Here is a 15,366-nt window from a genome sequence, read left to right on the forward strand (position 1 = left end):
TACATGTACATGCATGTTTCTAAAGTGAAAATATTGGAGCTGGGCGCTGCAGAAAATATTTCCATCATCACCTTTGATGTAAACAACGGCGTGAATGTACATGTAGTAAGTATACCTGACAACACATCTATTTACTTTGAAAAGTAAGACTTTTTCAACCAAAAATTTCATCAGCCATAACAGAGCACCTGTCTGTCTAAATTTACACCCCTTTTTACCTCTACCTTGCTCATATAAATGCATGTAGCTAATTGCAAACCTAATTTCTAAACCTTTATACTGAAAAACACTGCCAATATTACGACATCTGGCATATACACTTTGCATCTGTAAACATTCCATTCTTTGCCCATAAGATTTAAGGTCTTACACATGGAATTTCGGAGGGCTACTAACACATAACATGTACCAACCACAAAACAAAAAAAACTTTTATTTTATACTCCTTTCAATTAAATTAAACGCTGAGGTCTATTTTCAACTATTCCTGATATTTACCTGCATCCAAGAGATTGGTGAACATAGACCTCAATGTTTAATTTAACTGAACTACAAACACATATTTATTCCACCTTATTACGCTTCTGGGTTCCACAGGTTTTACAGGCAGGTGAGTGTCTTGGTGTTTTTCAAACAAAAAGACCGGATGAAGTAAAAATGTGTAACTTGGTGAACAAGCATAAATGAAACACCCTAATTTTAGTCTTCCACTAACTGCCTTGAAAATAAGTGAAAACAATTATTTTCAAGTGCAGTTTCAGTCAGGTGTCATAGGAGATAAAAGTTTCTGAGAGGAGGCGTTTCTGCAGGTGACAAACATCTATACACGCTGTTACAGCTTGTCTAAATGTGTCAGCATCCCTCAGGAACTTGGCATTCCTGAATGTCAGAGGCACTGGAATGAGCTCTGAACACCAGCCTCTGTCTGAGAGCCAGCAATGAAGAGCACATACACACACACATATACAAGTACCGGCAAATACCAACACTATATGCCATACATATTTGGCAGCAGCAAAATCCTTGTTCCAGGATTGATTTTATCTGCTCACGAGTAATGAAGACAGACCAATAATGTTCCGAGTTGGAAACGTGATCTCTGGGTCACATCTCGATTACGGAGATGGCCCAGCAGACAATAGGAGCTGATTTGCTTAAAATGGCATTGATTGTCAACAAAGCCTGTCTGTATACAGCGTTATGTCAGCCTAATCCCTTCAACTTCCACTGCTTCCCTTATGCCGTGGTGACTGGACGATACCACTGTGGAACAACCTTCCATAGAACCACACACATCTACATGTATATGCTGGATGATGTAACATCTCGTCAAAAAAGACACGCACATTAACTAAATGATTGTCTCTACTCAAACTGTGAAGTCTTTAATATTGCCTTATTTGCACATGCAATTTCTTTTTGCTGCCATCAATTTATCATCCTTGATTAATACACAAATATTAAGTCATTTGATACAATTGTTACTCGGCTGAACCTGCTCCACAATTTTGCCATTGTGTGTACCTCTTTTCATATACGTTTAACCAAGTGTATTTTCTCACCCTTTCATATGAATACACAGGCTGCATGACGTGAATGTACATGTTTAAAAACTGGACAAAAGGCGAAAAGTATGTGTTACATGTTTTTCACGATTAACATGTTCATTATCAGAAGTCATGGATTTTGAAATAGAATCTCTGATCAATATAGGAGCGCCAGAAATCTTGTACAATCAACAAGTCAGTTTTCCAGTCAACAAATAGGTTTTCCCGTCAGCTGAGTACATGTACATGCGTGTATTTACTCACGATGCATAATGTAGAAGATTTCAGAATCTGGACAGGCTAAATTAGGCCCAGTTCCCAGAGTTCTATGTACATGTACATGAAGGCTTAAAGGTGAAGATTAAACTATTTGTTGTGACCATTCCAAATATCAATATTTCAAAGAATCCACACCAGGTGCTCTTACAATGGCTTTCCTTGCTGCACATGCCATGTACTTGTACATATGCATGTACATGTTTACTTACAATAATTTACCGCAAAAAATAATTCCAGTAAAAAAAATATCCAATATTGAATCACATACTACAGGTAGTAGTAATAATGAAGTGAAATCTTTGCTGAAGGGAGTTGCGCTAAGAAAGCCTGACGGGCCAGCTAAATTTTTTTCAACAGCAGGGAAGGGAAATTATGGTTTAAATATATACAACCTCTGGTGCTAAGGCTTGGTGGGTATAAAACAAAGTGGGAGTATATTCGTCTTTGGTTTGATCAATCTTCGCTATCCCTGTCAAGTGAAAGTAAAGTAGATACCAACACGTGCTGGCTTCTGATGGATGTCGCTCTGATACACGTTACCCCATTTATTTGTTTATTTATTTGATTGGTGCTTTACGCCATACTCAAGAATATTTCACTTATATGATGGCGGCCAGCATCATGGTGGGAGGAAACCGGGCTGAGCCTGGGGGAACCCACGACCATCCGCAGGTTGCTGCAGACCTTCCCACATACGGCCGGAGAGGAAGCCAGCATGAGCTGGACTTCAACTCACAGCGACCGCATTGGTGAGAGACTCCTGGATAGCGTACTAACCAACAGCCACAGAGGCCCCCGTTATCCAATTGGCTGTCTCTCTCCTGTGGTCCAATGAGTGAGCTTCTAACAAAATGTGAAGTGTGTACAATGACACATTGGCTATTTTGACAGCTACGGCAATGTTTGCAGTTTCTTACCTGCTAAAGACGATGATTAAAACTGAAAACAATGCAAAAGTGTTGCTTAATAAAGAATGAGTGACTGACGCCGATAATGGAAAATTCATAAGTTTTGCGTTGGACGGCTCAAAAGCACTTGGCCAGGTGTTTAAAAGTATTCATCAATGATTCCAAAAGAATTGACGCCTGTTTGAGTACTGCTCACGGTAGCGTAATCTTCTCACGAAGTGATGATCCATCCCCCATTGTTTTAATTTCTGATCCAGATCACAAGGATTAGTGACACCGCAGGAAACAAAAGAGGATTAAAGCCACCCATGATAATGTTTGATGTGCTTGAATAATTTCTGCCATATTATATCTTTTAAGATCTTTTTTTCAGTATTCTCTTAAATATGTGAAAATTAATTCCCGCGAACATCTTTCTGGAGAAAATCCGCAAAAAATAAATCCCAGAAAATAAAAAGTGTTTACAAGATTAACATGTTCATTATCAGGAGTCGTGGATATTGAAATAGAATCTCTGATCAATATAAGAGGGCCAGAAAACCTGTACAATGTACATGGAACTGCAGTCTTTTCACACTTAACAAAGTAAACCCCTTCATATCAGTGTCATGAAGATGGCCGAAAATCACACACTAACCTATTATTAATAATGATGAGCATGTTTAACTACATGTTTACTCCTTAATTTGTATACTGCATAAACTTAACTGACACATTATATTCAGCTGGAACCATGAACAATAGCCCTTTTCCAGCCAAGGGCAATGAACTGATAAACCTGTTACACATATGCAGGTACGTATTTCATACTAACATGGAAACCTGCCACAAGCTCTTTAAACTACTCTCATCACAATAGTAACCCCAATAAAAACGCCAATGTCTACATTTCACAAAACTTTCACAAATAGCAGTGGATCAAATGTACTTTGGATTATATTGTTATCAGTTTTAAAACAAGAATCTAGCCTTAATATATATGCATTGTATAACACCAAACTTTACATGTATAGGTTAATGTTAAACATGGATGTATACAATATATAGTACATACTGTTACATGTACACATAGGGTTACATGTGTACTGTATGCCCTAATTCTTCAACATTTTCATCCACCTCTGCAACTAATACACTGAAACATTCTGAGAGATGTATGAGGTGTAGAGAGCTAATTTGCTCAGTTTTATGAAGCGTGCATCTTCCTTAACACAAACGCATCATTTTAGCATTGTTTTCATAATATTAGTATGCCTAAATTCCAGTGATAAAAAGTGCTGTAGCAACTGAAAATTTACAGTATACATATAGAAGTACTTACAGCTGTATTGTATGAAGTACTCTGAAAGAGGATGGACTCTTGCTTACATATTCTGGTACTGCACTACATGTACATTTAAGAATCTTCTGGCGGAGTGGGGGGGGGGGGGGGGGGGGCGCTTGCTTGGTGAATATTTTTTTCTCTACATTTTAAAGCTTACTACCACCACCCCGGGCAACTGTACAAATAATACATGCATACAGATATGAAAGGGTCTGTATTAAGTCATCAATATCAATAACTGTTTAAATGCAAATCTAAATAAGTGTTGCTTTGTTTCCTTAAATACACAACAGCTTCTGTTTATACTTGTCTTTGAAATCATTAAGAAATAAATAACATAAAAGGAAATGATTAAATATGAAATGCAAATGCTGCTCTGAGGCTTTCCTCCACCTTGCCACAGTAGCTATGAAATAACCATGTACAGTTAACAACAGCTTATTTAGACATGGCAACTGATTTAATCACCTCCCTGCTGTCCATGGTATGCCTGCACACAGAGTCCTCAGCAGGCAGAACACAAACAATACCCGATAACACTGTGTTAACCACCAGTGAAAATCAATGCTCTCAATACAAAAGGTATAAAGGCTCGCAGATTTGATTAAGTGACGGGGTACATCATACGCAGGAGAAATTATTGATAGGATTCTGTTTGTTGACAAAATCCAACCTGCCTATGCTACATACATGTACCTGGTTGAACGGTTACAGCGATATATTGTATAACCCTAGTTGCAGATTGTGGTACAATATCAAATTTTTGACCAATGCAGTGAGGACAGTTTAATACACAAATGTGTCATAAAACACTGTGTATTAATTATCAATGCAATATGCCTGAATATCACTTAAATAGAATATTTGATTTTACAACGTATAATGATATATATTCTTCATGCCTTGAATCATGTGATGCATTTCTCCATGTAAACATAAGTTTTATGTAATATTCACCAAAGTATACCCCTAGACCACCTTAGAAGGGTGTCGCACCATGCACCTAGAATGTGCAACATGCTCCTTTTTTTTGTCTTGCTCAATGTTAAAAGTTTAATAAACAGAAGTGGAAAGTGTGAAAACTTTGTCCTTGTACCTTCTGATTTCTTACTAAGAAATCTGTAAAATACATAGTGCATGAACTAAAAATTTTACACTATTATATATATCACATATGAATGCAATATCAATGTATTGGTAGGCTATGCCTGGCTGCAGTGATAGTACACATACATGCATAGCCTGGCCCCTCCCCCAAACCAAAAATAGACCTTACATGTAGATCAGCTCTCTTCAGCATTGATATATCTGGAATAGCTTGCCCAGATTCTAACTTTGATTAACAAAGGCCATCGTCAAAATTCTTATTAGAGGTATGACAGTCAATTCTTCAAAACTTTCTGTCAAAATATAGGTAGCCCGAAACACGCCCACAGTTCGTCTTCTGTGATGAGGACGAGATATGAAAAATGATACGCTGCACTATAGATGAAACAGTGAAATCTTCTGAATCCCAATTGACTGCAAAAAAAATGATTAAAACGGACAGAGGAATATCTATGGACGCACATAGGTAATCTATGAGCCACACGCAGCATCTTACCAAACGGCACACGTCAAACTACTTACAATCAATGTGCTTCTTCTTAGGGCCCATGATTTCCTCCGTGGTAGCTTTACAGACCGACTTGGCCAGGCCCTGGCCCGCTATGCTGTACTTAGCGGCCTGGACCCGGTCCATTATACTCTGTCCGGACATTTTCGACGCCAGCTTGCTGGTTTATGTGTGACAAATTTACGCGAAAAGTCTTATAGTAGAATCCTACATTTGACACATTCGGACGAACGGTCGCCGACGAGGGGTGTTTCAGTAAAATGGCGACGTTGAGACGATGTATGCGAATCACGTGACCGGGGAGAAATCCGTACTCTCTTTCGACATCTACCTAAAAGTGGGCGTGGTCAGCCGGCAATTTTCGCCGGTCAGAACATCACCTGACCTTCAGCTTGCGAGATGCTACGTATGACGATCACTTTTCACAAATAAATAGGAACAAGAGTTTCTGTATATAATATTCCAGTGACTGTCACTGAAAAACAATGAACAAAACGCGTGCTTCTAGTGTACAGTGGTTGACGCAGCCTTACAACTTCAAGCAATGCCTGGCCGTGGATACGCCCCCTTGTAACTACCGTACTTCCAAATAAAACGTCACACAGAAAAGTTCACCACGCTCAACTGAACAACACGGGTGACCAACTTTAACATTCATAAATACTTTAACACAAAAAACTTTGTTACAGTTTACTGAGCAGCAAATAAATAAAAAATAGTGTATGCATTACACCGGTGTGTACCAGTTTATGTAGATCTATTAACACACAACACAATTAGGCCTATACATGTACACTATCTCTGCACTTATCTGCATGCAGAACTACCGTACATACATGTGTAGATGCACATCATGTCACAATTCGCACCACAATGGCAATATTATGCGCCTTTTATTTTAATACTACTCTAAATTAACATGTTTTTGCGCACGAGAAAATACCATTGTCCAAAATTCCGATCATATACATGAACAATGAGAGGCTTTCTTTCTTATTTTGTAATTAATATAACTATTAAGGCGTCAGAAATCGGCCGCACGGTATGCGCTCTTACAGCCCAGTCCTCAGTAGCCGCTACTTACATATATATATATATATATATATATATATATATATATATATATATATATATATATATATATATATATATATATATATATATGTATATTAGATCAGAATTTGATGGATCCATAGATAAGCTTTGCAAAATACAGGTAGAAATAAAATAACTCCGAAAGTATGTCTTTAGTATAGTGAATCGATATTTAATTTACGTCATTATCCGGATTGATATGTTTGTACACGGTATGGCTCTAAGGGATTGTATATAAGAACACGGTCCACCGAGTACATACGAATCAACGAGAACACAATAGCAAAAGCATGAGAGTGCATTTTCCATGGAGCGGAGTCCCAACAAACGCTTGATCAGCCACAGCCTTGCGTCAGAGATTTGTCTGAGGTTCTCGAGGCGCTGTGGTTTCCTCCATCCATACTCCATACCGCGTTAATATCAAAGGTTAGAGAAATATATAATGCGTAGGATGTATAACGCATGCATCAACCCAATAATTAAATAAAAGAGCAAGAGGTCGTTATATATGTGTAGACTCATTTAATGATGGTATGATACGACGTTGGTTAATGCGTCGGCCTGTCCTGGCTGATTGATTTATACAGTTGATTAACAGTGCAAAGGCCCCTACGTTTAAAATCAAATTTACGATCAATAAAATTGATGTCGTCATTTTGCAACTCTGAGTGCTCATTACGCAATCCAATGTCACAAGAAATCCATAGATCTCTATATACGGGCATGCGCGCTTGTGTCCTTGAGTTGATTTGATGGCCCAGATTCACGAGCGATGAGAGACATTTGAGCCAAATATGAAATAGAACATTCATATTACTGCTGACAGACATGTATCAGAGCTGATCAAACTTTTAACTGCAGTCTTTGCATTTTAATGGCATTATTACTTTATACAATTCTCCATCCTATCTATGTTTTAAGCCAAGCTTATGTATATAGTGAAATACTTTCGACCTTTAAGTGTCACGAGCGCTATAGCTGTGGTGTGCATAGTATCTAACGTCATATGCAGATATGCCAAAAAAAACACGGCCAATGTTCAGAAAAGATTTTTGCACATTGACAGTGTAGGTGTATTGCGCTGTTTATGACGCAGAATAAAACGTTGGTGGGATTGGATACAGATCAATTTCTGTGGACATGCGTGCAATTGTATCTGTCTCATTTAGAAAGAGCTGTACATGTAGCACATCGTATATGTAGACCTACTGTACATGCATTTCTATCCACAAGATACAGATTTCAAAGAAATTTGAGAATACTACATAATCAGATCAGAAGCAATATTTTGCATTTTTTTAGACAATCAGAGCTGTATGGCCCGGTTGTAAAAGTGTATTAACTAATACCAGTATTAATCATATATTTACGATTTTACCAAAACCCAGCAATCCATACAGTTGTACAAATGGAACAGCTGCAGATTTAGTTCATATTTAATATACTGTTTCACAATTATTCTTCCGCCAAGTACAAGAAATTGAAGACTTTAAAGGTTTAAAGTCAATTCTGGTGTTAAGTTTAAAGACTGTTTTGGACAACCGGGCACAGCTTATTAACGGACGCTTTGGTTAATCAAATGCTGATTTCTACACGTTTAAGTCATTAAAGTTTTCTATTAGTCAAATGAATTGACGAAAATCAAAATTGCTATTATTACTTTTTGTTAACATTTGCACTTTTCGCCGTTGCCTATAATTAAGTGCGGTATTACAAATATTGCAGTTGTAACTGAAACTTCTTTTTAAAAGACAAAAATATGTACATTGCATAGCGCCCTTGCTGGATCAGACGGTTATGGTCTTAATGCATGCAAGTGTCAAGTCCTAGATTATATGAAGTAGCGTGTTCGAATCCAACTCTTACTGGGTTAACGGCAGCTTTCAGTCAGGAGGTTTGTCAGGTAACTACAAAAAGTCGGTGGTTTGCTCCGGAAACTCTAGTTTCCTCCACATATAAAACTTATTTGATTGATGTTTTACTCCATACTCAATAATATTTCACTTACACGAAAGCGGCCAACATTATGGTGAGAGGAAACCGGGCACAGTCCGGGGGAAACCCACGGCCAGCCACAGGTTGCTGCAAGACCTTCCCACGTACGGCCGGAGAGGAAGCCAGCATGAAAATAAATAAATTCATATACGATGACGGTCAGGATAAATGGGTGGCACGCACCTGCATGGCAAAGTCCCGTGTGATTATATCATATAGGAATATGTATGTATGCATGGCGTCGAAACAATAGCGCTTGCAGGATGTTGTAACCATGCACATGTGTGCCCTGAATAGGTAAGAAAGTATGATATAGTCAACAGTGTGAAGCCATATGCTCCTATATAGCGATCTTGCCTAATGTGATATAACGCCTTCAAGGTGATCAGCATCACACTCGATGTGAGGCACATGTGGTGCAGCTGCTATCCAATTAAAATCGGGATGCATATCAAGCCATCCCTCAGTCTGAACATATTTATTTGTCACACCATGATCTGTAATAAGTTTTTGTGGAATTAATTTCGCTGTATTCGCGTATTTCAATAGAGTACACATTTACGTGCACAGGTTGCTCTATAATGAAAGGCTATGTCGCCATACCACGTTTTTATCGCGATTTTACAAGTGTTTAGAGGTCCTCATGTCATCAACTGTACAGATAAGAGCAAATCAGCTGATCTTTGTCTGACCCACATTACAGTATAATACATATATGTTTATATAGTGTACATATACATACGGGTCTATTAGCGCTGACTGGATTTTACGTCATAAGGCCGCGAAAGCCATGAAGCTGCCGACGCTGGCGGCAAAGACACGGCCCCATTGATCATGAAGCCAAAGGGCCCGGAATCTCAATGCCATCTTAGACTTAAGTTAAAATTCCTATCACTAAACTTGAGATGTTTATTCCCGTTATTTTAGCTGATATTTGTTTTACAGTAACTTGCCCATAATTTATTTCGTCAAGATTCCTGTGGGCTCTGCCGGGCTTCCGCGCACCTTAATGCCAGCCCCTTTCGTCTAAGTGAAATATTCTGGAGTACGGCGAAAAGAACGAATCAAACAAATAAGTAAATTCTTTGTCATGCAATATTTTGACATTATTCCATGAGAAATAACAATTTCAAAGTGATTTGGAATTTTGACTTAAATCTAAGAGTGCTTCACGATCTCGGGATCTGTCACGTATAAGGCCGCAAGAGAACTATGCAGCTGACTCTTGAGCCGAACACGTGACATCATTGGTCACGGTTCCCCTGACGTATAAGGCCACGGGAGAGTCATGCAGTTGACGCTGGTGCCGAACACACAGCCTCACTGGTCACAGGCCTTCTGACATTCAAGGCCGCGGGAGAGTCATGCTGGTGAAGGGGAAGCCGAACACGCGGCGTCATTGTTCACGAACCTCCTGACGCACAAGGCCACGAGAAAACCATGCAGCTGACGCTGGTGCCGAACACACAGCCTCATTGGTCACAGGCCTCCTGACGTTCAATTTATTTATTTATTTAATTGATTGGTGTTTTACGCCGTATTCAAGAACTTTTCACTTATACGACGGCGGCCAGCATTATGGTGGGAGGAAACCGGGCTGAGCCCGGGGGAAACCCACGACCATCCGCAGGTTGCTGGCAGACCTTCCCACATACGCCCGGAGAGGAAGCCAGCATGAGTTGGGCTTTAACTTACAGCGACCGCATTGGCGAGAGACTCCTGGGTCACTACGCTATGCTGGCGCGCTAACCAACCTGACGTTCAAGGCCGCGGAAGAGCCATGCTTGTGAAGCTGGAGCAAAAAACAAACGGCCTCATTGTTCACGAACCTCCTGACGGATAAGGCCGCGGGAGAACCATGCTGCTGACACTGGAGCCGAACACAGGGTTTCAGTGATCTCGGGCCTCCTGACGTATAAGGCCTCAGGAGAACCACACAGCTGGCGCTGAAGATGAACACGTGGTCTCAGTGATCACGGATCTCCTGACGTATAAGGCCGCAGGAGAATCATACAGCTGACGCTGGAGCCGAACACATGGTCTCAATGGTCACGGCTCTCCTGACATATAAGGCCGCTGGAGAGTCATGCAGCTGACGCTGAAGATGAACACGTGGTCTCAGTGATCACGGGTCTCCTGACGTATAAGGCCTCAGGAGAACCATACAGCTGACGCTGGAGCCGAACACATGGTCTCCTTGGTCACAGTGCTCCTGAAGTATAACGCCGCAGGAGAGTCATGCAGCTGACGCTACATTATGTTAATTTTAAAATAAACAATTAATATTTAAGTTCAGATTACGCAGGTGACATATTTATTCGGTCGTAATGCCATCTTCCAAAAGATGGCTAACAGTTTCCATATGTAAATAATCACATAAAAATGACAATATTTAGCTATAGAGACTATATCTGCGATTCATTATGGTAACTGATATATTACACAGAAGTGGGGAAGGTGGATGGTTGGGGGTGGGGTGGTGGTGGGAGGCGGTTGATCGCAAAAGCGATTGTAAATGAGTATTGAAATGGAGATGATTAATGATGTGAAGATCGGGTGGAGCATGCTCCCCTAGTAAAGATCAATTAAAAATATTACTCATCGTATTGCAGTGTTTGTCAAGACTGTGAATCAAATCTATTGTTATATACTGATTTCAAAACCTGTACATATTAAAAAATATATAACCTTTGCTATAGGTCTATGTTTTTAGATTATATAACAGATGAAAGTATCATGATAATTTGAATGGATGACAGAAACAGTAATATATTATCTCTGTTCCCCTAACATCAAAGAGCAGAATACATCGTCAGCAATTATGGCGGTATAAATATTTTATTACTTGTTAATAGTTCGGTAGATAATCAACACCGTACCGCTTGCGGCATTGAAGTGTAACATTCCAATTAGAGTTATCTCCCCCTGAATTTATGCACTGAACGTAGTGGATATATTTACATGTGTAAGATCCCGTATATTCTCTGGGTGCATGGGATTATGAATGATACATATGATACATATACACAAGTAATGCGCATGCGTGAAAAAACAAAAAAAAACATGTTATAAATCAAATATATACAATTCCAATATTTAGGCTCTTGAAGGGTCACATTTTCTTTCTACCACGAGAAACACGGCTTTGGTCTTCGGAGTCGGGAGGCCCGGGATGGTTAGCTTTAAAAATGGTACTTCTTGCTAGCTCGCTTGGTGCTCGACACGGAGAGGCTGGAGCAAGTAAACAGGACCGGTTGGCCCTGTGTCAATATAATGTGACTGTGTGGGCTGTCATGCCTGGTATCTTTGGCATGATACAGTTTCGGCGGGACTTTGGCGGCTCTCCCACAAAAAAAACAGAGCATTTGTTAACACACCTAATGACTCCTCGTCGTCATATAAATGACGTACATCAAAGCCCAAGCATTGATTTACTCATTCTTAAGGCGTACTATATACGTATGGAATATTTGTATAATCAAAAGTGTTCACTTTTCGATTGAGCATATATCATGCTTTAACGCAGTACGCAGTGTCTCAGCGAAAAAAAAAGAGTCTTTGACAAAAGGAATAGATGTATTTTGTTAAACCATATACTGCAAATTATAAACATATATGTGACGCTAAGTGTTTCCTACGTTGCATGTAACCTGGAAAAGTATGGAGTTCAATCCAACCAACATGTTTCTTACGCACATTCTCATCATTACGGTGATATACATGATTTATCAGCTGAATATGGTATAATAAAGCGGAAAAAAATTATCCATATCAAACTGAATTTTCCTTTTCGAACTTACTGAGTTAAATTTGTATTGGAGGCACGTTTCTGTCTTGGTTGGAAAATGCCTGTTATGTGTGATACATTTAACAAAATAATCTGCTGCAATGACAGAATATATTCACTCAGACAACAGACTGTAAAATTTAAGACTATTTTTTCGGGATGATTTTTATATCAAAGAAAATGTCAAAACAACCACTAGATGTGCATTGTACGAAAGTCTATGACGATTATACGTGTTAAGACGATGGTGTTGGATTAAGCCTATCGAGCCTTTACAACCTTTCTCCATGCTCTCTTCTCCTGCTCCAGAAGGAGAAACAGAAGCCGCTACATGAGTGGAAAAGTCGACGGTATATCATGGGCAACTACACGGGAACATTTACCACGATGTCTCGCGTTCTCGAGGCCCACGCTCATACAGGGAAAAGCTCTGCAATCGAAGTCAGCGTTAAATTCACACTCCTTACAGAACATGCGTCGCTCTCTACGTTCGCTTTACTTCACTGCCGCCCCTAGCAAATTTTTTTTTTACAGAAATCTTAAACGACGCCGAGGTCACAGGGGTCACAACGATGAGACAGGAAGCGATGTCAGATCTACCTCCCCCCCCCCCCCACCAAAAAAAAAAGCTCTCAGCAAGTCTCAGCATTTGTTTCTGATAATACTGAATACAAATGTATCGTCTTTATCTAAAGTATGCACATCATGATGCTAACTTACAACTGAAACAATTTAATTGATAAAAAAAAACAACAACAACATCACACCGTTTCCGAAACTTAACTTCTTTTCTCAGTCCTGTTTTACTGGTGTTTTACTCAAAAATATTTCACTTACTCGACGGTGGCTATCATTATGGTGGGAGGATACCGGGCAGAACTTGGAAGAAACCTGCGGCCATCCGACGTATACAACATGTATATACGACCACAAACGATTTGTTTTACTCCTTTGTTTCTGTTACAGGACAGCGATTTAAAGCTCTAAACGTTCACAAATGCCAATCCACATCCCTTTCGGCGCTGCACGAGTCATAAAGGAAAAAAGTAGCATATTCCATACACATTGAAAACAGAAAAAAGGATAGTTAAATTCACTATGCCAAAAATGTAACTTTCTAAAAAAGAATTTAGCAAGGCGTTAAACAAAACTTAAATGAATAAATAATTAAATAGCAAATGTAACATCCAGCCTTATACTTCTAGAAAATTAAAACTATCGATAGACGACAACGTGTGCTCTCAAACAGGATTCACGTATTAAAGCTGGAGTAACCATTTATCAACCTTTCCATGGTTTTCCTTTTGCATATACTTCAAATTCTGACGTTCATAATGACAAATTTCACTAAAAATCCCTCTGAATTATTGTAAATCAGTAAAAACTTAAAAATTGCGAATGACACTAAGAGGCCACCGTACAATCCCTTTATGGCAGTCATCATACACGTGTTATAACCGGTACGTATCTACCGTTATCAAGTTCCATCCTTACATTCATCTGTTAGCTTTAAAGAACCATTGCATTGAAAGTCTGTGAAAGGAATACATCCGCCGTCTATATAGATTCTACAGAATTCTTTGTCATGTATTTATTCAATGTTTGAATGATCCCTTGATGGATTAGTGTTAAAGGCCTTACTCATGTTTTTTTTTTTTTTTTTTTTTTGATTGGTGTTTTACGCCGTACTCAAGAATATTTCACTTATACGACGGCGGCCAGCATTATGGTGGGTGGAAACCGGGCAGAGCCCGGGGGAAACCCACGACCATCCGCAGGTTGCTGGCAGACCTTCTCACGTACGGCCGCCAGCATGAGCTAGACTTGAACTCACAGCGACCGCATTGGTGAGAGACTCCTGGGTCATTACGCTGCGCTAGCGCTTTAACCGACTGAGCCACGGAGGCCCCCCTTACTCATGTATTTTAATCTTATACTAAGGCGGCCATGTTTATGGGTGGACATAGATTTAGTTTTGAAATTTTGAATTATCATTTCTCGGATTGCAGTATATATATATATATATATATATATATATATATATATATATATATATATATATATATATCGTGTGGGCATAAAAACATGGGGGCGTACTTTGACAAACTCTCCGCAACCCTCTTACGTCAGCTTCTAAAAATCTACACACTCAAAAGCCATTACGTCCTGTGTATACAGAACTATTTTCGATTTCATCCTTTATGATTTCTGTTCATGGGAACAAAATCAAAATAGAGTCAAAAACGCATGTTCCGGACATTTCAAAATGATGTTCTACATAGTTTTACTTGAAAAGGTGGTCAATTCCTTGTCTGCCGCAGAGAAAACCATCTCGATTCAGCAAAACCTGTGCCTATTTCGCAGAAGGGTTTCTCTGACATTAGAGCCAGACAATTTTTCCAGATGACACTGGATTGATGCGTGTCACACAGGCGCAGCGTGCGCTCTACTCATGACACCTGACAGGTAATGCAATGTGGGTCACCGGAACGTGTGTTTTTGAGGCTATGTTTTGATTTTTACCCTGTGTACAGACTACTCAAGCTACGACCTTGGAAATTGGTCAGTATATTAACAAAATCATGCCATTTGATGAGTCTAAAGTATGAAAGGGTTTGGACAAAGGATAATGGAGCAATGCAGCATGAAAGTAGGGCCCATTTTTTCAATGCCCACCCGATATATACCGTGGGCTTCTCCCGGGCTCTGCCCGGTTCCCTGCCACCATAATGCTTACCGCCGTCGTACAAGTGAAATATTCTTGAGTACGGCGCAAAACACCATTCAAATAAATAAATAAAAATAGCGTGTATGTA

The 15,366-nt window shown here is 39.5% G+C and overlaps 1 protein-coding gene across 10 annotated transcripts in view; it reads right to left on the bottom strand.

The window, feature by feature from the left end:
- The window catches only part of LOC135472229 (phosphatidylinositol-binding clathrin assembly protein LAP-like), a 74,460-nt gene extending 68,531 nt beyond the window's left edge, over window positions 1-5,929 (bottom strand). For all 10 annotated transcript variants that reach the window (XM_064751663.1, XM_064751637.1, XM_064751646.1 and 7 more), the window contains exon 1: window positions 5,688-5,929. In XM_064751663.1, the coding sequence (XP_064607733.1) occupies window positions 5,688-5,817 (130 nt within the window). In that variant the 5' untranslated portion in view covers window positions 5,818-5,929. The remainder of the gene's footprint in view (window positions 1-5,687) is intronic.
- Between the last annotated feature and the right edge of the window lie 9,437 nt (window positions 5,930-15,366).

Source organism: Liolophura sinensis, chromosome 1 (genome assembly GCF_032854445.1).
Source record: "Liolophura sinensis isolate JHLJ2023 chromosome 1, CUHK_Ljap_v2, whole genome shotgun sequence".
NCBI classification, from domain to species: domain Eukaryota; kingdom Metazoa; phylum Mollusca; class Polyplacophora; order Chitonida; family Chitonidae; genus Liolophura; species Liolophura sinensis.